This window comes from Leopardus geoffroyi, chromosome C2 (genome assembly GCF_018350155.1).
Source record: "Leopardus geoffroyi isolate Oge1 chromosome C2, O.geoffroyi_Oge1_pat1.0, whole genome shotgun sequence".
NCBI lineage: Eukaryota > Metazoa > Chordata > Mammalia > Carnivora > Felidae > Leopardus > Leopardus geoffroyi.
This window is the reverse complement of record NC_059333.1, coordinates 81,608,906-81,634,177: the sequence shown is the minus strand read 5'-3', so window position 1 is coordinate 81,634,177 and position 25,272 is coordinate 81,608,906. Positions and strand designations below refer to the sequence as shown.

Here is a 25,272-nt window from a genome sequence, read left to right as displayed (position 1 = left end):
TTACTCACTGCCCTTCATTTGAACCCCTTCCCCTTTCCGCAATCCCTTTGAAGTATCTAAGAATGTGTTGTATATATAATACAGCAATGACAAAGATGCCTCTTGTTTACTGAGGCAGGCAATCATTTTCAATGGAGAGGCAGCTTGGTTCCTAACAAACCCCTTCTCCTGCTCACCCCCCTCTCCCCCCTTCCTCCCCCAACCCGTCATCCCAAGAGAACTCCCCAGGCTGTGGTGAACTCACAGTTGGTGAGCAAAAGGAGATTTCTGACTATTGGGTGAGCTTAAATTCAATAGGTTACGGATTAAGGCTTTTTCAGTGCCAGTTTATTTAAAGAAACAGTTATTTATTTATTTGTCAGATTTATATAGCGCCTTTCCTCCCAAGAGCTCACCCACGCTACCAACATTTGGTTTACGTTATGAAAACCGTTAGATGCTTTTTCTGCATTTCCTTTTCGGTTTCTGCTGCCAACACACAGAGTAAACACAATGCTTAGAGGAAGAAAGGAGAAAAGTGTGGATCTGATGAAGGCTACACAGTGGCTATGGGTGCCAGGTAAAGTAGCCATGGTTCAGAGGCCAGCTGGGAGAGGATACATAAAATCGGCCAAGAAACCAATACCATGTACTTAACGTTTCCATTTAGGCTAAGAGGCTGTGGCTGTGAAGGCAGAAGATCCTGGGCTGAAATCCAATCTTTACCACTTATTGGCTGTGTGACCTTGGGTGAGTTACATAACCGCTCTGAGCCTCATTTTCCTTGTCAATAAAGTAAGGACAACCCGGATACCTCTCCGAAGGTCTGTTGTAAAGATTACATAAACCAATGCATGAACCCACCCCTGGCACACTGTTAAGTTCTCAATATACACTACCTTCAAACACCACCATCAACTGCCCCATCTCATCCCCCAACCACCAATAAACTAAATTCAGAAGCTATACAAATGTAAGAGAAGATCTTAAGGAACTGGGAGAAAACTATCACACGCACATAACAGAGTCCACTAGCTGCCTACCCAAAATCCATTCTCCTTTTTCACAATGAAAGTGCTGATTTTCATTCACATTTATTTCACACTAATGTTTATTTTCCTGCCATAAACCAAGAGCCAGACACTGTTGCGAAACAAAACTCAAACACTCCCTAAAAGCACAGCACAGAACTCTGCAAAAGCTCTCAGGGCTCTGTGAGGTCTGTCAGCACTGTGTACATGCAAACTGGACCATCTAAACTGTGATAAAACATTGATAGAGGAGGAACAAAATATGCCCTTTAAAGGCCTGGATGTTTGTCTGGTTTCCCAACATCAAACATGCAAGAAGGAAGGTGATGGAAATACAAGATGTCCCCAGAGTATCAGCTGCCGAAAGTATTAGTTTTATATGTACAACACTAATAAGTCTGACGATGAAAAGATTATAGATAAAGGGAGTTTCACCCGTTAAAAACCTAGCATCGACTGATGAAGCATCAGAAGTTCCTAAATTGTGGTATCTGTATCATTTTAGGAAGATTCCTTTAATAGCTTTCTTTATGGATTATAAAAGCAATCTTTAAAAAGTAAAAGTGTCATAGAAGCTAGCATTTATTGAGTACCTTCTCTGTGCCAGTATGATTTCATTTAACCCACCCAATGTTTCTATGTGGGAAGTTATCTACTCTTCTTCCATTTTCACATGAAGAAACCCAAGCTTAGACAATTTAAGTGCCTGCCTGAGGTCATACAGATAGGAAACAGCAGAGCTCCTGGGACTCAATCCCAGGCCTAACTCCGGAGCCCATACTGTTTCTATAACTGCTTTTAAATACTCCCTTTATGGTATTTAAACAAAAATCATATAGTCCAGACAGCTAGAAAACTCCCATGTTTGGAAATTAAGAAATATATTTTTAAAGAACTACAGGATTGAGAGAAAAAAAATAGAAAACACTTAGAACTGAGCTTTTAAATCAAATCAGAATTAATTTAAGTCAGGACTTGTGGTATGCAGCTGAAGCAGGACTTGGGTAGGGAAATCAAATAACTGGTTATCCAAATCAGGACATTTTGGGGAGTAAAAAGGAAAGGTATGAGTAGTGACTTCCAGATAAGGCATAAACCATATTGACCTGGGAAAAACTGAATGTATGGTCACCCCAGCCTTAGGAGAAGTTTATTTGGTTATGTGTTTATACTATAAAGACAAAAAGCTAAAAAATTAACGAGTGAATCATCCAACCAAAGCAGTTAGGAAAAGAAAAACAGTAAACTGAAAGAAAGTAGAAATAATAAAATTATTTTCGTAAGAGCCGAGAGAAATCAATGAAATAGAAAACATCTAATAGAGAGGATGAGCAAAACTGAGGCTGATTTGTTGAAAAGACAAATGATATTGTCTGCCAAGGACTAACTAGAGATTTCACGGCAATTAATTTTAAAACTCACACCAAATGGAAAATTTCCCAGAAAAAGTAATTTATTAAATTCACTCAACTAAATAGAAATTCAGAGCAGGACTAGAAAAGTGAAGACGCTTAACCAGTAATTAAAAATCTTCCCACAAAGAAAATACCAGGCCCAAATGGTTTACTGGTAAATTCTTCCAAAAATTCAAGGAATAAAAAATTCCAATTTCACATGCGCTATTCTAGTATACATTAAACGGGGGACACCCTCTATTTATCTGATGAAAATTACTTTAATGTTAAAACCCAACAAGGATAATACAAGAAAGGAAAATTGTACATTATCCTCAATCATAGATAGTGATGCACAAGTCCTAAATACAGGGGCACCTAGCTCAGTCAGTTGAGCGTCTGACTTCAGCTCAGGTCATGATCTCGCGGTTCTCGAGGTTAAGCCCCGTGTCAGGTTCTGTGCTGGCAGGAGCCTGGAACCTGCTTTGGATTCTCTGTCTCCCTTACTCTCTGTCCCTCTCCGATTTGCACTCTGTCTCTATCAAAAATAGATAAAACATTAAAAAATTTTTAAGAAGTCCTAAATACCATACTGGAATACAAAGTCCAGCGATGTTAAAAAAGGTAACCCATAACCAGTAAGTTGGGTTTATCACACGAATACAATGCTGGTTGCATATAAACCAGTGTAACTCACCACATTAAGAAATGGAAGGAGAAAATTCATTTGATCAGGTCAACAGAGGCAGAAAAAATGATCAAATTCAATATCCATTCATATTAAAAACTCTGAGTAAAGGAAGAATACAAGGAAATTTCCTTTAGCTTGACAAAAGGTAACAACAACAACAACAACAACAACAAAACCTATAGTAAACACGGCGAATGCTACAAACAAGCCCTCTTAAGATTCAGAACTACAAACACCCCACACTGTAACCATCAGAAGTACATTATTCAGCCTGTCAAAGAAGGTTCCATTAAGCATCTCAGAGACTCAGTTTCGGATCCCAAAGTGAATGTGTGCTGCCATACATAACATGCTATTAACAGCCGTGCGTGGAGAGGAGATGCGTCAGACACATTCACTTCATTCCAGGCCAGGCTACAAATATGACTCACAGTCAAGTTCCTCCCTCTCTAAAAACTACAAAATCTAAAGGACAAAAATGAATGGCAATTTATTGGGGATGGACTTTAAGAGAGGAAGTACAAACAGCAGAAAGACTTGAGTATATTAAACATAGCATCTTCAGGGAATGAATAGTTATCTATCAAATCACAATTCCAGAACACTTAAGCTCATTCCTTTAAGCTTTGAAACCTTGATCAGAACCACTGAGGGAGAGAACTCTCTCAAACGGGTTAGGCGATTTGCTCTTCTAGAAGATGCTGTGCCTAACTGACCCTTTCTTGAGGACTTGGGAGCACTCTATCAATTTCAGCAGGACAGCCTATTACAACACTGATGCCTCTGGGGAACATCAAGAAGTGGGGGATTCTTCCACTAGCAGCACTCTCTTAAATGTTGTGCTTCTTGATGCTGGGTGAGAGAGCAGGGTATCCCAAAATTCTTCGATGATAAATTTCCTAGTGGAGCCCTTTCAATGGAATTGTGGGGACTCCTTCACCTTGAGTTGTAATGAGAAATGGTATATAACGAAGGACAAAATCATACCTGACCGGTACAATGGGTATATAAGGTAGGAACATTTTCTAAATTCTTCCACCTAGCCCATGTAAACATCATAAACAGTATGATGAAAAAACTTTTGAGATCAGGATGGCTGAACGAAAAACACACCCACTCTTTAAGGAGCGGCTGGTCTTTAAGGATAAATGGAACATGTCTCAACATGCCAAATTACATGGTTTGTTTTTTTTTCCCCCCTCCTTGTGGGGGAGGAAATCACAAATATAAATCATGGCTTCCAAACACAGTATTTATCTTCTAAAAATAACTTATGAGTTGTGAAGAATTATATACTAAGATCATTCAGAAAATTAAGAATATACTTTTGCCTAGATTATGTTGTTTAAAGTATAATCCTAGCAAACTGCTATCACTATCAATAAACATACACTGAGGACAAGTAAGATACCAGGCCAAGAAGGGTCTAAAGCATGGTTTTTTTTTTTTTTTTTTTTTTTTTTTTTTTTTTTTTTTTTTTTAAGATTTTTTTTTTTTTTAACGTTTATTTATTTTTGAGACAGAGAGAGACAGAGCATGAACGGGGGAGGGGCAGAGAGAGAGGGAGACACAGAATCGGAAACAGGCTCCAGGCTCTGAGCCATCAGCCCAGAGCCCGACGCGGGGCTCGAACTCACGGACCGCGAGATCGTGACCTGGCTGAAGTCGGACGCTTAACCGACTGCGCCACCCAGGCGCCCCATAAAGCATGGTTTTTAAACCTCAAAAAGTTTATTCAACTGCAGAGATAAGGCATACTGTGAGCAAAACAAAAAAGATACCTGTCACAACATGAGTTTAGATAAGTGAAGTAGGAATGTAGTAGGATTTTGTAATTTAAGACATGGATAAAGTTCTGGCAGTTAGCAACGCTCCCTGCCCCCCCCCCCCCCCCCGCACCCCCCTGCCATCAAAACCAAAACAAATGGTGCAGTTATGAATTAATGTTTTGGTTTCTAAATGTAGGCCCTTGTATTTGGCTATGTGACCATTAGGAAGTCCCTTAGCTGCTCTGAGGCCTAATATTCTTATCTATGAAATAGTGTATTTCACTCTGCTCTGTTACAGGACTGTTAATAAAAAGCTCAAATAAGGCCGTAGTTCCTTCTATCCTGCAAAATGCCATATATTTTTGTTAGGGGGTTACTTTTGAAGTAATATTGCTTAAATAAAAAGCTAGCAAAGAGCAAACTACAAAAAAACGTAATCTACCCCATTTCAGGCAGGTGTAACAATTATTAGAGGTGGGATTATTAAGCTTGTTCTCACACACACGCAATTATTGTTACTTTTACAAAATCAGACCAGAGATTTTAGTTTGCCTCATTTTCTGTGTGCTCTCCAGTATCTACAAGCAAAATCATTTGCCACGTTTCTGATGTATTTTGCACCACACAAATATCACATGGACACCCCCGTTAATAACAGACAAGGGCAAGAGAACAAAATTCAGAGTACTGGGTACTTGACGCTTAAGGAAAAGGTGGGGTGGAGTAAGGATGGGGGCAGAAGAGACAGCCGGATAGTGATTTCTCCAAGTGGGACAGTGAAGTATCCAGGCCATGCCCCAGACACACCAAACTCAAAATCAAGGGTGGAGTGAGGAATTTGCATCTTGAGTAATTCCACGGGAACTCCTGTACCCTTGCAACTTTGCAACTATAGTGCCCTGGGGTAGAAGACTAACTGCCTCAGTGGTGCTTTTACTTCATCGATTTAGGACTTTGCCCTTCACCCCAGTTCTCTCAAGGATCTCTGTACCCGCCCAGTGTGTGCAAGGTCTTTTTATTCTAGACCCATATTCCCAATGGCAGCGTGTAGGGGAGGTAAATCCAAGACGGACAGGCAAAGTTCAGGGAGGAATCCCCCCTAAAAAGAAACACCTGGTTTCTGGTCCCTGCCTCTGTCTCTTTGGACCCCTGAGGGAAGACACTCCTACATCTCAGGGACCAAACCTCCCCCTTGTGGGAGGGGGCCGGGTAGCCTGGTGACAAACCTGTCTGCCGGGGCTGTGGGAGGACAAACATTGTCTTTACACAAGCCCCCTGGATAAGAAACAGGGATTGAGGGGGGACTATGAATCAAAGAGATTTAACATGAAATAATTTCCCCTTACACGTGGTAGAACGTTTGTTTAAGTATTTCAAATACCAAATCTAATGCTCCACCTCATCCCTCCTCCTTACTTAATAATCCCTGCAGACACACCAGGAAGATACTGTTTAAAAACACAACACCAAAAAAAACTATTGAAATAAAAATGGTGTCCAGGCCTGAGTTTACCAACTGGCAGGCCAGCAGAGTGATTCTGCCCACAGGGAGGTTTTGTTTAGTCTGCAGAGAGTTGCTGTTGTTTTTAATTTGAGTTAGTTGCCAACCTAAAAAGAAAAACCACACAACCTGGGGTTTTTACACAAAAATCCACATTTCCAAATTCTCCTGAAGAAGTGCAAGGCTGTTAACAAGGTAATAAACTGGCAACACTTCGTGGCGGCTGTCTCCTTCAGATGGGCTCTCTACTGAAACCAGGGCCCTCTGCTGAGCCAGTCCCCCAGTCAGCGCTCGCCCCCTGGGGCCCTATGTATCATCAGCGTTCACGGCTCTTGGCCTCACGAGGGGACTAAAGACTAACCAGGCAAATTATGTAGTTCTTTAGGGTGACTTTCACAGCAGGGGCGGGGAAGGGGATCAGAACCAAACAAGAACGCTTGCTTTTTTTCTGTATTTCATCTAGAAATAAAGTGACCCTCAAACAAATTTTGGGAGGCATTTGGGTTGGACCAGGCCTGGGGAAGGTATACTCTTCCCTCCTCCCTCTCCTGCCCCTCACCTCCACACCCACACGAGGCAGAACAAGAAAGACAGAAAGGAAAGGCAATGGTCACCATCTTGCAACCCCTGGTAACATCCTCACTGATGACTCTTCACCTATATACATCCCAGAGAGACTTGAAAGAAAAAGACAGGTCCCGGAACACCCTATGTAAAGGAGGGCCGCACGCATCCACAAAATTCTAGAATACCCCAATAAAGGACTTACAAGGCTGGGACCTAAAACATTAAGTTTGATGTTTGCAGGTAGGCTACCTTCCTACTGGAGTTTGTTCGACAAATGAATGACTCTGATGCCTCAATTTTCTTATTAGGAATGTAGAACTACCTACCTGGAATGAAACCAGGAGATTTCTATCTCAAAAGTAGGTAATTACAGATAAGGTCTTTAGCTAATTCCCTGTTAAAATGTGTTAAAATCAGATGAGTGATAATACCTTTTATAATTCAGCAACCTTCTGTAATATGCAAGTAAAATGTTAATAAAGTATTTATGGGTAGCATAAACCAAGGCTCAATTCTAGTAGGCAGGATCCAATGAGGAGCCAGGAGACTTGCCCTCAGGGAGGTTCAGCAGGTTGTGTATCCTGGTCAAGCCACTCTGTTTCTACCTCCATAATGGGGGGATAGTACTAATGATCTCTCCCTCATCTACTTCATAAATCATTCGGAGTGCCTCAAGAACAGGTCATATTCATATCATCATTCATCTTACCTCACAAGGGGCTTCGATGCACTGAGATCTTTATAGGGACCTGGTAAATATGACTATTTGCTTCCTCTCTCCCCACAGGGCAAAGGGGAGGCGATGGAGGCGGTGAAAGCAGCTCAGATCAGTACCCACCTCTGTTCCGACGGATACTGGTTTTCAGGCATCATCTTTGGCATCTGCAGGGGCTGATGGGGTGGCCGGGGGACCGCAAAGGTTTGCTGCTGTGGTCCAGGTTCAGGAAGCGAATGAGGGGCGGGGGCGGGGCCCACACCTTGTACCGGGCCAGCTGCAGGGGCATGTGCAGAGGTGGGCAGAGTTGCCTGAGGTGGGGGAAATAGGGAGTTCTGATGGGTGGGTGACAGGGGGGTGGTGGGAGGGGTTAATGGCTTGAACCCAGAGGGAGGCTTCCTATCATAGGCACTGTAAACAGAAAAAGAGAAGGAACCGTTAAGCTGCAATGAAGCCATTAGCATGGTCACCAGATCCAGCAGAACAGCTAGGCTAGGTTGCAGTCCATGTTGCCAGGAAATGACAGCATTAACATAGTTAAATTGCTGGCAGCCCCGAGGGAATATTTGTACCTCTGAAAAGTGACAAACACACTGCGTCACAGGGACTTGTTTAACACTTCTAGTGATTCTTCTCAAAGATAATTTTAGCCTCTGTTTCCGGTTTCCTTTTTCCCCCTTCTAACAGAATTCTCCATGTATGCGTGTGTAGGGATGGATGGGTGGGACAGGGGAGAGTTTATGCCCTGGGAGGTTTCTGGCCCACTCTCCCAAGTATTCCAGGGTTCCCAGGAACTAGTCAGAATCTCTGTTGCAGATAAATTTCTGCTGTAACATCACTTGAATTAACGACTCTTCTCCCTGTTTCAGGCAGATCTATGTTTATCTTCTAGAGCAAAGAATGATTTAAAATTAAAGCCTCATTCCTGGGGCCTGGATATTCCTAAGTAAAGGGCACAAGCCTTGGGACTTTTTCATATATTCTGATTTGAAGATTACTTCTTTGGTGCTTAAAGTTCACATTAACATATGATAGACATGAAAAAGTATATATTCCCTCCCTAGAAGCCACAGATCAAATATCCCAGTATTCAAGGTTCTTTCCCTTAGGAGGGCTCAGTACCCCATGAACTCAGTTCCCCCATGGAGCCAGTTTAGCAGTTTTGCTTTTTATGTGCAGCACAAAGGCCCCATTTGGACTGGCCTACACTAGGGGATTACGTTGCCATGAAAGACCAGGAACGCTACGCTGAGTGTCTGCTGAATAGTACTTGAAACAGTCGGCCCGACGGCTCCTTTCTGGCCAGCCTCGCTCTGGCTCCACTTACCAATAGCTGTAGAGGCACTTTTCTCCATAGTTAGCACCGAGAGCCTGCTCATGGCTACAGGACGACAGCTCACAGGAGGGGCTGTGCAGCTCCCGTTTGATCTTGGTTGGAGGTGGGGCATGAAGCACCACTGCAATCAGAAGAGGGACGAGGGGGGAACGGAGAGAGGACAGCCGATTAACAGGGAGCACAATGCTTCCTTCTGCAAACCCTGGAACTAGCTGATTGTTCTTGGGAGTCAGGTCAAGTCTCATGCCAGAGAAAGCCAAACACTTAAACACAGAGCCTTCCATCTAAAACCAATGAAAAGTTCTGTAAAGTCACAATTCAACACCATTTTGAATAGCCATGTCTTTCCCCCCAATTTCTTTGGTGTTGGGTCTGCTTCCCAGAGGCTTTGAAATCCTTAAAAATTCCTGCAGGTGATGGTTCGTCAAGAAAAATGCAGGTGTGAGAGAATACCAAGAGTTGCAGACAGGAAGAATTTTGTTTCCAAAAAGGGCAAAAGAGCCAAAAATACATCGGTGGACATTCCACATTAGCTTATCAGAGGCTTGAGACTCCCTGGCAAACACATTTCTTACTCAGAGGCATATAAATTAAATATATGACTTTTTAAAAGTCCTTCCTAGAGCAGCTTTAAATATCAGCTCTGAGTAAGAAATACTCAACTTTAAGGGCATTTCAAAAAATTTAAAAGCAAAGGAAGACAACAATGGACTAAACCACGATCTAGGAAAGGCTAACTGCATAAGGACAAGTCCTGGAAACCTTCATGCTTTGTGCTCATGTCTGCTCTGTGCCTTTCCTACCGACCAACCAGGAAGGGCAGGTTTCATAACCAATCCTTTGAGATAAGTGCCAATTACTTTTCCAAAACTGATGAAATAATACACAGAGCTCTTGCGTAATGTTTGGAAGTCAAGGGCATGTTCCATATGTGATTCTGAGAGGGCAAATTTTTTAAAATCAAGATGACTTACATGGTAGCAAAATGACACAAAATAAAACCAGGTTTTCCCTTTCTGTCTTATCTAGGAGCGAAGTCATTTTACAGAGGGCATTTTACCCAAGGTAGAAGGACAAACTCTAAAAGACGCTACACCATGGGGGATGCCTTCTACCGAGGAGTTAGAATTGCTGTTCTCTGTCCAGCTATCTTGAAGGGTGGGGGAGGAGTTAAGTTTTGTGCCGGCTACTCTCCAGTGTATCAAAGGTCTCATTAGATAGCTAACCACAGTCAGTGCCCTGGTGACCCACTTAAATTTCTGTATGACTCAGTGCTTACTCCTAATATACTTTCAGGTGTTTGGTTAATTCTTAGTGATTATATTAGGCAGAATGAGCATAGTGATCATCTGTTTTCTTCTGCTAAGACTGAACAATCTTCTGGCCAACTGATTTCTCAGGTGCCTCTCCAACCCCAAATTTGGGTCTCAGAAGTAAGCAAATGAGACAGATGACTATCACAGATGATAAATTTATAAAGCAAAGTCCTGCCAATGACTGACTGGAAAGGATAGGTTTTTATCTTTCCTTTCCTACAAAATGCCAACTGCTTTTCCTAAATACATGAAATAAGATCCGAACTGTAAGATTATATTTAGAAGTCATAAGAGTCTCATGATTTTTTGATGGTGACATCATGGCAGCTACCCCTCAATTGTTATCAAATGTTTTTGGACATTTTAGACAGAAAATGACTAAGCTTATTGTTGTTAGAATGTTGTTAGTAAATGAAAAGGGAGAGTCAGACAACTTGACATAGAAAGCACTTCTTCCGGGTGCCTGGGTGGCTCAGTCGGTTAAGTGTCTCTTGATTTCAGCTTAGGTCATGATCCGGTTCATGAGTTTGAGCCCTGTGTTAAGCTCCACACTGACAGCACGGAGCCTGCTTGGGATTCTCTCTCTCCCTTTCTCATTGGCCCTCCCACCCGCACACTCTCTCTCTCAAAATAAATAAACATTAAAAAAAAAAGAGAAAAGACTATGTTAAAAAAAAAAAACAACAAAGCACTTCTCCAATGCAGTGCATATTCCGGTGGTTCTCAGCACTGTCCCTTTGTCATTCGTCACCTTTCCTCTCATAAAGTTTTGGAAAAGTAATAAGGAAAGGTGTTGATACCCCAGTGTAAACAAAAGTTACATGTCCTTGAAAAGTCTACTTTTCTTTATCTAAAGAAAATCATTTATAATCACTATTTTACCTAAGTTTAGAAAGTAAGCAATTATGGTATCACTCAATTTTCCTATTTAAGCTTTTGGAAATGTCTTGACATTTTCACAATGTTATTTAAAAAGTTACCAGTTCTGCTGACAAGACTAACACCAGAGGATAAACCAGAGTTGTCCAGAAAGAAAAATTTTATAATGGCTTCAGGAACCATATATACCCATTTTAAAAGAGAATCTAAACTGCCAGCTAGGTCTAATGTCTTGATTTCTTCAAATCCAGTGTGTATCGTATCATTTTGTCTGCAAAATATATGATACTTTTTACTACCCTCAAATTGTCTTTTACCTGAAATCTTATGTTCTCTACACAAAGGCGGAGTTCAAGAAATATTTGATGAGTGCTCTGGTCTGAATGTTTGTGTCCCCCCCTCCCCACCCCAAGTTCCTATGTTGAAATCCTAATTCCCAATATGGTGGTATTAGGAAGAGAGCTTTGGGGAGATGATTAGGTCATGAGGGTAGAGCCATGTGAGGACAAAACGAGAAGAGAGCCTTCACCCCACCATGCCGGCACCCTGATCTCAAACTTCCTGCCTCCAGAACTTGAGAAATAAATTTATGTTGTTTATGTTACCCTGTCCGTGGTGTTTCATTACAGCGGCCTGAATGGACTAAGACATTGAGTGACTGAATGGATTATGTTTCCAATGAATTCTTAACCTTGAAGGCTGGGACTCCATTTCCCCTACAAGGCAAAGCAGTGTTAGTCATAAATATTTTTTCCCCAGGAATGAACCATTCGAAAGAGAGAAAAGAATGTGGAACACGGCCAGAGTGAGATTTAAAGTTTCTCAGATCCCTGACAAGAAAATCATTAGGGGCCGTTGGAGTGGTAAGGAAGAAGGCTCAGCTCTCTACAGAGACCAAGGGATGTGTGAAGGAACCTAATTATGGCATGCATTAGTCAGAGATAGTGGTGTATTTAAAGCAGGAACTTAGAAGCCCAAGCAATGCTCCTTGCTTTCAGTCTGTTCCCTCCTTTGTAAAATGAGATATGTGATGCTGCCTTGAGAAATAAAATGGCACAGCACCTTGCAGATGGTGCAATGATGTTGTGTATTAATACACTGTGCTTTCAAAAATAGAGTATTTAACTTCACACAGGCAACTTACTAAATGATGACAGAGACCCAGGACTACAAAGCATGGAAATGAATTGGAATTTAAAAAGATCATGAACTCCTGAGGAAATTGGAAAAGAAATGCCAAAAAAGTTGAGTATGTAAGTTGATAAACATTTTCTACAATTAAAAACCCTGAGTTTAAGCTCAGAGTTATAGAAGATGGGCCCATAAAGCCAATGGTGCCCTGACAAATATTCCTGGTGAGTATGGAACACATTCATTGTTGTAAATATTTCATTATTCATTCATTCATTCATTCATTCATTCATCCATCCATTCATCCATTCACTGAGCATATTCTATGGGTCAAGCATCCTGGAGATGCTGAGGACAGGACGGTATGCCCAACAAACATGGCCCTTTCTTCATGGCATGTACAATTTTGTGAGGAATCTGAATTTTAGCATCATCTCATAGATGCACGTATAGTTAGACCTCACAGGGCCTCACAGTTCACTTCATTCAGGCCCCTACATTTATAAGGACACTGAGACCCAAAGGAATTACAGTAATTGTTCAAGGTCTTGGAGCTTCTGCTATTAGAGAAGAGAGGAAGCAAGAGCTTCTGTCATTTCAGTAATCTACTGCACTGACAGAAATGGGAGACATTTCACTCCTCCACTTTGTACATTAAAAATAGAGTACATAAACCTTTTTTCAACAAAAACAAAAATATCACATTACACCTGGTTGAGAGAAAGTATTCTAGAACAAAGAAAAAAATGAATAAGAACGAACCTCTGGAAAAGAACAAGGTAGACAGATCAAGACAGAGGCAGCCACATAGACTCCTTAGGATTTACTTTGCACCGAACTGCTCCTACATACATTATTTTATTCGATCTTCCCAACCCAGTGAGAAAGCTACTTCCAGTGTCCCCTCTTTATAGATGGGAAAACCAAGACTCAAAAGGGGAAGTAATCTGTCACAGTCTCGTAGCTTTAAGTGGTCAGAATTCCTACCTAAACACTGCTTAGCGTTTGGGGCGCCTGGGTGGCGCAGTCGGTTAAGCGTCCGACTTCAGCCAGGTCACGATCTCGCGGTCCGTGAGTTCGAGCCCCGCGTCAGGCTCTGGGCTGATGGCTCAGAGCCTGGAGCCTGTTTCCGATTCTGTGTCTCCTTCTCTCTCTCTGCCCCTCCCCCGTTCATGCTCTGTCTCTCTCTGTCCCAAAAATAAATAAACGTTGAAAAAAAAATTTTTTTTAATAAATTAAAAAATAAATAAATAAATAAATAAACAAACACTGCTTAGTGTTCTATCACATTGCCTCCTAGAGGGAATCTGAGAGAAAAAGACTAAATCAAAAAGGAATTAAAAGGAATAGGGAAAGAGATGGAGAAGAAAGACAACACCAGAGAAGAGAGTGGAAGAATACTTTCTGCCAACTCTCAGGGTCTGTATCCTCATGTTTACTCTGCATTCTTCAGCTGGAGAATACAGCTGATACACCTGCATCCACTCGATTCACACCTTCCCTCTCCCTAGGCCACTAAAATGCCCAGAATCCCTCCCCCACTCCTACTGGCAACCAACATTTCTTGACTCCAGTAGCCTTTACTTATTATCAGTCCTTGCCTCCCACTCTACCTAAAAGATCTCATTCTCCCTTCTATATTCCAGTTGGCCAATATCTTCTGCTTATTTAGACAACTGCAGGAACTTTGGAGACCTGGTATCTTCCACAGTCAGTAACTGACTGGCCAGATAACACATTGCTACCATGGATACCATTTCTCTCCCCAAATGTCTTGTCCCTCCTGAAACTGACTCTAGACAATGCCCTCTCAATGCCACGGGTGAGGCAAGAACACTTTGGACTATCTGTACTCCTACTGGAGTATAAGAACTCTGTTAAGGATCCATGCACAAATATATACGGAATATTTATATATCCCATATAAATATGGGATTTATACCTCTGCTTGTCAGGGGTAGGAAAGACAAGGACGGCTATCTGATTAGATTTAAGCCCACATCTGTGGATATGCACCATAAAGTACAGTGTATTGCTTTGTAGACTAGCATAACACCATTTTAAATTTAGATATTATAGTTCACAGATCAACCAACTTATTAGAAAACTCCTTGGGACATTTTTCTGACACAGTGATCAAAAATCAGGCCTGATCCTGGGGCACCTGAGTGGCTCAGTCGGTTAAGCATCTGACTTCAGCTCAGGTCATGATCTTGGAGTTCATGAGTTCTTGCCCCACATTGGGCTCTGTGCTGAGAGCTCAGAGCCTGGATGGAGCTTGCTTTGGTTTCTGTGTCTCCCTCTCTCTCTTCCCCTCCCCCATTCTTTCTCTCTCTCTCTCTCTGTCAAAAATAAACAAACATTAAAAATTTAAAAAAAAGGGGCGCCTGGGTGGCGCAGTCGGTTAAGCGTCCGACTTCAGCCAGGTCACGATCTCGCAGTCCGTGAGTTCGAGCCCCGCATCGGGCTCTGGGCTGATGGCTCAGAGCGTGGAGCCTGTTTCTGATTCTGTGTCTCCCTCTCTCTCTGCCTCTCCCCCGTTCATGCTCTGTCTCTCTCTGTCCCAAAAATAAATAAACGTTGAAAAAAAAAAAAATCTGGCCTGATCCTAGCCAATGCAATAAGTTAAGAAAAATAAATAAAAGGCAAAAGGATTAGAAAGGAAAAATATAGCTGTCATTATTCACAGATGGCCTAATTGGGTATGTAGAAAATATAAAAGTATCCACAAAATAGAAGAATCAATAGGCTAATTTATGAAGATGATTGGCAACAAGGCTAATATGAAAAAGAACTATTTCTGTAGACCTATGAAATCTAAAAAGTAAATTTATAATAGCAACAAATAACATCAAATACCTGGGAACACATCTAATAAAAGACATGTAGGATGCCTCAGCTGAAAACTACAAAACCCAAGAAAATCACAGAATTCTCAATAAATGGAGGACTATATCATGTTCATGGGTTGGAAAGCGTAATATTATAGAGGTATCAATTCTTCCCAAATTTATCTATAGGCTCAATGTAACCCCAAACTTAACCTCAGCACTACCCAAAAATGAGAATAAAGAAATTACAACTACATGGACAACATGGAATCTCACAAATATGTTGAGTGAGAGCCAGACACAAAAGATTTAGGCACCATTCAAAAGGAGATGGAACCAATATACGGTGTTTAAAATCAGGATCGAGGATACTCTGAGGGTAGTGCCTGTTCAGGGGCCACAAGGGGTCTTGTATTCTGAGAAGCTTTCTGGGTCCTGATCCAAATGCTTGTACAGCTTGTCAAACTGTACTCTTACGATTGCTCTACATTATTTCAAGTCAGTTTCTTTTTTTTAATTAAGTATTAGAATTTTAATACCAGGATTGTTCACATACAGTGTTATTTTAGGAAAAATATGGAATGCTTCATGAGTTTGTGTGTCATCCTTGCACAGGGGCTGTGCTGATCTTCTCTGTATCGTTCCAAGTTTAGTATGTGTGTTGAAGTGAGACCAAATTTCTCGTTCTTAAAGAGAGCAGCCCTGTTAAACAGCATCATTGAGTTAATACTTATGAAGATTTCTCAAATTTTAAAAAAATCTTTATTCTGTGAGGGTAGAGAAGCAGTCTTCCAAAGAAATAGCCCAATTGTTTTAAAATAGAAAAAAATAGACAAACTGGCCCATTCAAGAGAAATAATAATTCCCTCTGCTGACAAAATCTGTTTCCTGCCCACAAGTACAGGCTTGTGGACTCTGTCCAAGGGAGCTACCCCATGCCAGTGCTGGCAGTGAACTTCACTATTACAGCACATACGATCAAAACAAAGGAAAACACTTTTGTTGAATGTTATGATGAACGACAGTTTGATTCAAAATGAATTTCTTTTTTTAAGAAAGACAAAACCCACCTCGTCTAATAAGCCTTTTCTCTAGTGTTTCATAATCATCCAAGTTTCAATTTGCCACTGACTTTGTTGTGAATACATGTAACATTTAGGTAGTTGCTGAGTGTTAAAGAAATTGCCAATCAGTTACACTGCAGTCTGGGTGGGGTGGGGCGAAGACTAGTTGTTTCTCCTGCTTCACACACAGGCTTTGCCCACCGTCCCCTGGTAATCGTCATTCAGGTTTTGCTTTGGGGTTTTCCTCCTCCCTTCTTCAGTTTCAATACCTTCATCTGGGGCAGACTAATCTTTCCCAAATCAGCTGTGCAGGCCTGCCCTTGGGGGAGGACCTTATTTGGTCACACTCGACAGCCACGATCTTCTTACTTCACATGGAAAGTTGTGTCTCATGACGGAAGTTGACCAGAATACCAACACCTGCCTCCAAATGGCATGTCCACGAGGCTGTGTCTGAGGTGGCTAGCCTATGTCTCTCGAGCCTCTCAGAGCCCTTCTGAACAAACGTGATGTGGAATATAGTCGTGGTCAGAGACTTCTCGAGATTCCAGAGTCATAATCCTAAAGTGAAGGTCTATTCTTAAGCTTACTACTCTCTTTGCCGCTGGCTTTAGGTCACTGTTCCTCACTTAGACCACTACCATCCCACTTCACTTCCCTCCATAGAAAGGAAATATGTACTGTTTAGTTCAAGAATGGGGGCGGGGGGTGGAGAGAGCCCAAGACGTCTGCCCATACTGTTCTTCGGTTACGGCAGTGAGTGGAGCATGAGGAAAGAAGGCAGAGGGAAAGACCATCAAGCAGAAGGACATGTGAGTATGAAAAGGACACTGGTCAAATAGAACCAAAGAAGGCACCCAGAAAGAGCAAGTGTGATCTCTTCTCTTCTCATTTACCCTCTACTTGTCAGAGTACCCTACTGGCAAAGACTGGAGGGCTTTAAGTCACCAGATGTAGTGTCCCTTGGGACCTCTGGTTTGAACAGCGCAACAAAGCCAACAGGCCTACTTTCCAATATACCGCTGCCTTTCCTTAGCTCTCGCCTTTTCTGGACAAATTTTGAGACAAAGCGCAAACAGCTAGTTCTAAGAAAAAAAGATTAGATACAATTAGGCTTAGTTTTTATATTCTACCATATTACCAGAAGAGGTCAGAAAGAAGTCTTTATTTTAGGGCTGAGTAGATTAAAAATTCATTTCAAGCATAAAATATATTCCTAATGTCTCAATATTCTTTGTAATTGCTATCGCAGTCCTGGTGAATGACAAGGACAGGAGATAATACCCTGTTCTGGGAACCGAGAAGGTTTAAGGAAGATAAAGTAAGTGGATAAGTTCTGGCACTTCAAAAGAGCATCTGGAAAAGGAGATGCCTTTTGGATTTCCAAACCAAATAAGAAACATACTCAAACCCATTGTAATAGTTAATGTTAATTTTGCCCAGCAACAGTTTCCAAAAATAAAAATTTGAAATGTTATCAAATGCAGTTAGGGGGCACAAGATCCAAAAGCAGAATTGGAGGAGGTATGGGAGAATGTGCTGTTTTCTTTAATATCTAACACAGCTAACCTTGGTAAGCATAAATTTAAAAACTGAATATAGTGAAAAATCATCCATAAATAGTAAAGTCAACTATTTGGTAAACTGTGCTAAAAAATTTCAATGATTCCCTCAAAAGCCCTCTCCTCCAACACGCACAAACTATCTCTGACCCAAGTATCTCCATCTGACTTGCTCTGTTCTTTTACCAGTATTTTAAAGTCAACACAATAACATGGATATAAGAGTGAGAGAATCAGCACCCTATAGGACATTTCTGTGCCTCAGGCCAGCATTTCTATATGTTTGCATTTCTACATATCCTTTAAATGCACCCCCAAAAGTCAACAGCTAAAAAACAACTGTCTAGGGCCCTTCAAAAAAGGGTCAATGTTATGGGGGAAAAAGGGATAGATTGTTGTAAAGAAGATAAAAAAGACATAACAGTAAATACAATATATGATTCTTACTTGAATCCGAGAACAAAGCCAATGATAGTATCAGCTAGAAAAGACATTTAAGGGACAACTGGGGAATTCTGAATATTACTGAATAAAAGTTAATTTTCTTAGGTTATGTAGAATATGCTTAATCTTTGAAGATGTACACTAAAGTATTTGGGGGTGAAATATTATGTCTACAACTTGCTTTTGAATGGTTCAGAAAGAAAAAAAAATCTATACACAGAGAAATGAAGCAAATACAGGAATATGTTTTAAAAATCAATCAATAAGACAGATATTATACCCCATCTCCTCTGAGATACTCAGAGGAAAAAAACGCCTTTCTTATGGTTGACTAACAGGTCAAAAGTAGATGTGCTAAGAACTTCAAAACCATGCATTCACACATGAAGAAAGCTACCCTGGGCCCACTACCAAATTGGAAGGATACTATCCTGTTTATCCCTGACCATGTTTAGGTGATGCAGCCCAGGGAATCTAATATTACACAAAGACAAATGTTGGTTACATTCTAACATCTAAGCCAGCAGTTCTCAAATACTTTTTTTGGCCTTGGTCTACTCAGGAGAAGAGAACACCCAAGAGAGGGTAAAATGAAAAGTGCCACTGCTATCATCATGACTATGGTCCATGGCCACCTCTACCATTGCCTGCGTAAAAAAGACAGTAATTACACAAGTACAAAATATTAACGAAAGTAAAATCTATCAGTAATTCCACATACACATTAATACATACATAATGGGAACTAAAACATATGCCCAACTCAAGACCACAAAGCATTCTTACTCCTTGTAAACACATGTAAATACATACGCACAACAGGTTTAGAACATTACCAGAACAGGTGGACAACTCCTTAGATTTTATCCCTAGAGTCCTCAAAAGGACACAATGTAGTCACCACCTATCTGTGAAGGTTGGGAGAATGAAAAAGAATTAAAGTTCTCTTCCTTGAGGTTCCTTCATTCTCTTCCCTTCTAAGCAGCTAATTTGGCTCCTTCTGTCCATAAAGGGTGGGCAGGGCCAGGAGAAGCAGCTTGAAATGGGCAGCCTTGGCCTTTGGTGCTCTGAGCCTTAGAGAGAAAAGGCACAAGAGTTTCTGGAGGCTCCAACTGGTCTAACTTAGCCTACCAGGCTAGATCAGAAAGGTATGTGGACTAAAGACCCAAGTTGTATTTTAAAAGTATGTTGGCTTAGAGAATCCCCTGTGCATTTACGTTTTGGGAATCAAGGATGGCAGTAGGACTCTGCTGTGGAATCAAAGCTCTCTATATAACTCATGGGAAATATGACAAACATCTGGTGCAGCCAACATCTAGGTCAGCATACACATGCACGGACTAAGATTTCAGGACAGACTCATTCTGCAGTCCCAAACCGTAAGAATGGCTGCATTTGTCCTCAGCAAAATCCCACATTAAGAAAGCAAGGCTTCCTCTCCGAGATTGAATGCGGTATCAGTAGGTACAGGGAAAGTTCTCTTCAGGATTAGCACAGTGGCAGTATTCAGGGTTTCATATTGGTGATTAATCATGGTGGTGGTTACAGTGTTGATTACTCTAGGTTATATTTTCCTACTTGTCAAGTTGCTTGTTGGGGACCAAAGGACTGAGTATCATCACCCTGGTGGTCTATTTCTGGGCCCCAAGGTATAGAACCATCCATGAGGTAGCAGAATTCATCAATTAGCAATTATAGAAGCCCTTCTTATATGACCAATATTATCTTCTGTACGATAAATAACGCAAGAGCCAAATTAGGATCTGATAAAGCTAGTTCCCGGAACATCTGGCTTCAGGAATCAGATTTCTTCTATGCAGTGGGGAAAACGTACAGTCAGCAAAAGAGAGGCTTCAGGAATTGGGTGTGTGGACAACAAACAAACAAAAAACCCACTCTATTTTTTCATGATTTAGAGCTAAAAACTTGGGGTAACACAATAAACCGAAGGAAAAAAAAAAAGACTTTGACCTTACTATCATGACATGAATTATGGAAAAGGCAGATCCAAAAAGTAGGGTTAGGGTTACACTGCTATTTGAAAAGGGCTAACCTAAGAGTGAGATTCAAGTCTTATGACCCTGCATGAACATGGCTGGGGAATACTAGAGTGAAATAACAACAACAACAACAACAACAACAACAAAACCCCAAAAATGACGACAAAACAAAACAAAACCCCAAACAAACAAACAAACAAAAAAACTCTGGAGCCAGGTCTTGCTCAAGGAAAAGGGTGAGGGAAGAAGATACATTTCTTTGCCCATAAGAGTGGATGAAGTTATATCAAATATTTGGAAATTCAAGACCTGGAAACTTTTTGGGGATGCAAGCTTAGGAATCCCATTGGTGAGCTCTTATTAAAGATGATAGGTACTTACTTGAAAGACAGGGTGGAGATTTGGTCTCTGGAGAACTCACTCCCAATTCACAAATGGGGTGGCAGAAAAACAGGGTTAGCGGGGACATCAAAAGATTACTTCAGAATTCTGAAAATGGAAACCCAGAGGCCTTGCATACAAGAGTTAGAAATTAAAGGGAGGAAAAGGAGCTTAGAAAAGAACTGGCCCAACTTTGAAAATGTATAAATAGCTTTAGTGGAGAGTGGTATCTGAAATATCTCTAAGTGGCCACCTGCAAAGGCAGTAGAATTCCTCCCAGGGTACAGGAATTAGAGTTATTGATAGAACTTCTTCCACCTGGGTTTCAAATCAGACAACAGAATTGATACCACGAGGCAGTTAAAACCATGAAGCCAGGCTGTGTAAGCCCCTCTTCCATTTTCTGTTTACCTTGGATATCCCTAAATCTCTAGGGACTGGAGCTGACGGCAACATGGGTCTAGGCCGTGCCATGGATACACGTGGAGATTGCAGAACATTGCTTTCTCTGGGGAAAGGCTGGCTGTACACAGGATTGGCATCGGATCAGTGACAGGATGCTGCAGTGCTCACACTGGCTCTGGAAAGCGAAGGGTTTCTAAATTTTGTTTTGTATAGGGCCGGCGTTATGGCATTTTATGCCCTCACTACTCCCTGGAATGTGGAATGTATGATACGAGACAGATTCAACTACAGAGAAATCTAGTTCCAAGGATGCTGAACCACATCTGCAGTTCCAGCTCAAGGGGCCCCCCACCCTGTAGCTTCTGTTAGACCCTCACACAAAGCCCTTCTGGCTAGGGTAAAAGCAGGAAAAGACAAAAAAAAAAAAAAAAAAGAAGAAGAAGAAGAGAAAAAAACCACGGTGGTTTTACACTTACAAGAGGTTTTAAGTTTCTCTGTAGGAAAGGGGGATTGACTTGACAGGGATTATGCTTCACAGGAAAGGGCTTTATTGGGGTGTTTTCTACTGTTGGGATCATATTATTTGAACTATAATGTTTATATCATCTAGTGACTTCATATAACGGGGAGGGGAAGGGGGTGGTTTGGAGGTTTGCCTCTGCTAGGCTCAGCTCAACGATTACAACATCCCACAAATAAATGGCCTCCCTCCCCTCCCCCTTCTTCCACGGTCTCTTCCAGCAATGGCAGCAGCTGGCTGGCAGAACTAGCACATGGTATCTCAGAATCAAATCACCAACCGAAATACTACTCGCCATAAGATGAAAAACTAAATTTCGCCCACGAAAGTCAGTTTGGGAGGTCACTGTGTAACGTACAACTATATTACCTCTCAGGCCAACCACTCAGAATATGGGGGCGGGAGGCACCCTAGCCTCCAGGCGGGGCTCAAGGCTTCCCCTGCCTCTTTACTCCCCCTCCAGAGAGGAGAAAATGTGATCCAAGTTAAGGATGACACCCAAGTTCTATAGGAGAGACAGCGAGGGGGACAGCTTTGGCTCAGAAGAGCAGAAGTGATCCTCAGAGCTATTTGTCTTCTCTTGCAAGGGGCTGGAAGCTACTCTCCACCGGCAAAGGCTGAGTGGGCCCCGGGAAGAGCTCAGGTCGATAATGGCCTGTTATAGGCCTTAGGAGCAAGAGTCCTCACGGCTGACCTGCGGTCCTGAGGAGAGTTTGCCAGGGTAAAAAGTTGGCTTGTCATGTCTTTCTCTGGTCATCTAGGAGGACCGGTTGCTAAACGGAATTTGGGATACTGATCTTGTCCTTTCTTTACCTCTGTCAGTATAACCATAACGACACAGGTGATTTTTAAAGGTTTCTATTCTAAATCTGGCTGAAACACAAGGAAATCGATTCCATATATGAATCCTCCTTAAAAGAAGTGGTGGTGTTAGGAGGAGGAACCCACTTTGGAGGTAGGTACTGAATCAGGAACGTCCTGATTCACAGATGGGAAACTGTGGGTAAGAACAGGTGTCTATCACGGAACAGCTCCCTCTTGTCCTCAGCACAAAATTGCAAATCTTCCGAATGGTCATTTCCAAACAGAAAACCTGCTATCAAAGAAGGAAGATAATTTAATGCCAACGGTAGCAGAGTTGTTGTTGTTGTTTTGACACAGATGAATTAGTTGCAGGTTTATTTCAGGGTCACATTCTCCATACCACAGTATTATTTTTGTAACAGCCTGGATCTGGGTAGTTCCTTCTCTTCAAAGGACGCATTTATCCCAACAATTTAGAATTGTTACTTTAGAATTTGAAAATGGAAACCCAGAGGCCTTGAATAGAAGAGTTAGAAATTAGACGACAAGGAGATTCGAAAAGAACTGGCCCAACTTTGAAGGAGGGCTTGTATATTAACAGATATGAGGCTCTTTCACAGAACGAATATATCTAATTGCATAAATGTGTCACATCCCCAAATTTGTGGGCCGTGGAGAAACCAAAGCATCTGACAGTCAAGTAAAAGGTTTATGCGAGTGTACAGAGCTGACTCAGAGGAGAGTCAGGATAAAAATAAGCGGTTCTTCTGGCTTTAAATGCACCACCCCATTACAACTACCATGGGGTGGGGCTTTTTTAGACCCACAGCCTGGAGAACTGGCTTCCACCTGGGGCATTTGGTTACTTTCAAGCTTAAGAGACCAGCAGGAAGGAGCACCTGGGTGGCTCAGTCGGTTGAGCATCTAACGCTTGATTTCAGCTCGGGTCATGATCCCAGGGTCGTGGGAGCGAGCCCTGCATTGGGGCTCCGTGCTGAGTGTGGAGCCTGCTTAAGATTCTCTTCCTCCCTCCCTCAGTCCCTCTCCCCCACTCAAGCTCTCTCTTTCTCAAATTAAAAAACAAAAAACGAAACACAGACAGAGGGTAGTAGGATAAAAAGGTAGCTGACTGGCCTCCTTGCCCCAAAAGGAAAATTTGAACATTGTTCTTATTAATTCCTTTCCTGGGGCAGCTGTTCAAAGAATTTTAATATTCGACTTTTGCCAATATGACAGACAACTCATTTATTTACTTTTCATTTGTGAGAAATAGGTCTAAAGAGAGACTTTGTGGGGTGCCCGGGTGGCTCAGTTGGTTACGCATCCTACTCTTGATATGAGATCAGGTCCCAATCTCCAGGTCGTGAGTTCAAGCCCCATATTGGGCTCCACACTGGGTGTGGAACCTACTTAAATAAATAAATGAAAATACTTAAAAAAATTTTTTAAGTAAATAAATACTGAGAGCCTTTGCAGCAGAGATGACAGGATGGCTTCCTCTACTGTGGGCCTTATGTCAACCACAGCAGATTTTACCACGGAGAGCTGCTCATCGGGCAACACACCAGCAAGAAAAGGGGAAACAGGGCATTTTTCCTGAATGGTGAAAAAAATGCAAAACTAAACCTTCTTCAACATCCCTCTTATAATTTATTCCCAATTTACATGATTCTTCTCTAAGCCGGCATTAAAGAAAAGTGCTAATAATACTTTTACTATCATTAAAAAGTCTTTTAAGTGGGACCTAGGCACTGTGAACAATTTCATCTTTGACTTCAAACCTAAAATCTGACAGGAGAAAATCCCAACTCTAGAGAAATTAGGAAATCAGCTTCTCCGAGAACTGTTCTATCTATGGCCCTCCTCCTAAAAGCAGAAACTGGGCAAGTGCGTCAAGGGTGCCTACACTGTGACTTGTTCTCTAGCACATGCAGTTTTAACTGGGAAACATAGCATTAGCTGCACAAAGTCTAAATGCAGTCTGGGAAGAGTTGGCTTGAGGATGTGTTTGAAGGAGGAATCAGAAAATGAGAACTAGTCCTAACTAGTTTTTTTCCTATTTATCTCTGAGGTCATCCCAAGGACTCTCAGAACTGGGGTTTTGAGATCCTCTACTGCTCTAAGCGGTTAGAGGCTGGTGTTGGGGGCTGTTGAAAGACGGGAGTGGGAAGGGTTCATAACAGAGAGCGGGCTGGTGTGCAAAATGCATTCACCAAGTAGTGGCTGTGTGCAGTGCTCAGTGCTATGGCTCCAGCAGTTATAAAGAAACGTAACACAGGGATTCTCTGCTTTTGGAGACACTTAGAGCCTAAGAGAAATTGTTTCCTGTTTCAACAAGAATGTGAGTCGGGAAGCAGGGACTAAGTTTAATATTCATCAAAATACAGAAGACATTAAAACCCTATGCTGCTTTTTCCTTATTCCTCAAGAAAGATTCCTTGGAGAGGGAAAGGAATTGAGGGGCAGAAATCTTCTGATTTGAGCAGCCCTCGTCACTGTGATGTCATCACCACTAAATTATTCTCTATTAAGATTCAGATTTCAACACTTGGGGTAGGCACTCCAGGATCTGGTCTTTACTGTGGGCCTGGAGCCACGTAGAAGACACAGCCTCCTCGTCTATTCTACCTTTTCTATGGGAAAAGTATAAAGGACCCTCATTAAGTGCCCTTTCAGGCAGTCACAAAGCATTTCCAGGCACTCAGCTGAAAAGTGTTTATGTAAGCTGAAGTCCTCCTCAGCCCCTCCGGAGAAGCACGGATATCAGCATCCTCTTACACAGCTGATATCTAGGGTTACCTCCTGAGAGGTTTCAAAGTCTCTCACAAAAGAACAATCTGCCCAGGCCTGTTCTTTTTTTAATGGGGAAAGGAAGACATTCCTGCAGGCCCAATTTATAGTGAGGGAAATATTTCAGGGGGAAAAAAAAAACACCATGTTATAGCAAAACAC

At 41.8% G+C, this 25,272-nt stretch overlaps 1 protein-coding gene and 1 non-coding gene across 2 annotated transcripts in view; both read right to left on the bottom strand.

Annotated features, from left to right (window-relative positions):
* ETV5 (ETS variant transcription factor 5) overlaps positions 1 to 25,272 on the bottom strand; it is a 60,863-nt gene that overhangs the window by 23,387 nt on the left and 12,204 nt on the right. The window contains exons 6-7 of the mRNA XM_045502672.1: positions 8,975 to 9,104; positions 7,771 to 8,058 (exon numbers count right to left, since the gene is read on the bottom strand). Of these exons, the coding sequence (XP_045358628.1) occupies positions 7,771 to 8,058; positions 8,975 to 9,104 (418 nt within the window). The remainder of the gene's footprint in view (positions 1 to 7,770; positions 8,059 to 8,974; positions 9,105 to 25,272) is intronic.
* On the bottom strand, positions 15,711 to 15,813 carry LOC123576222. The gene has a single exon (XR_006701243.1). It is a non-coding gene; the product is annotated as a U6 spliceosomal RNA (small nuclear RNA).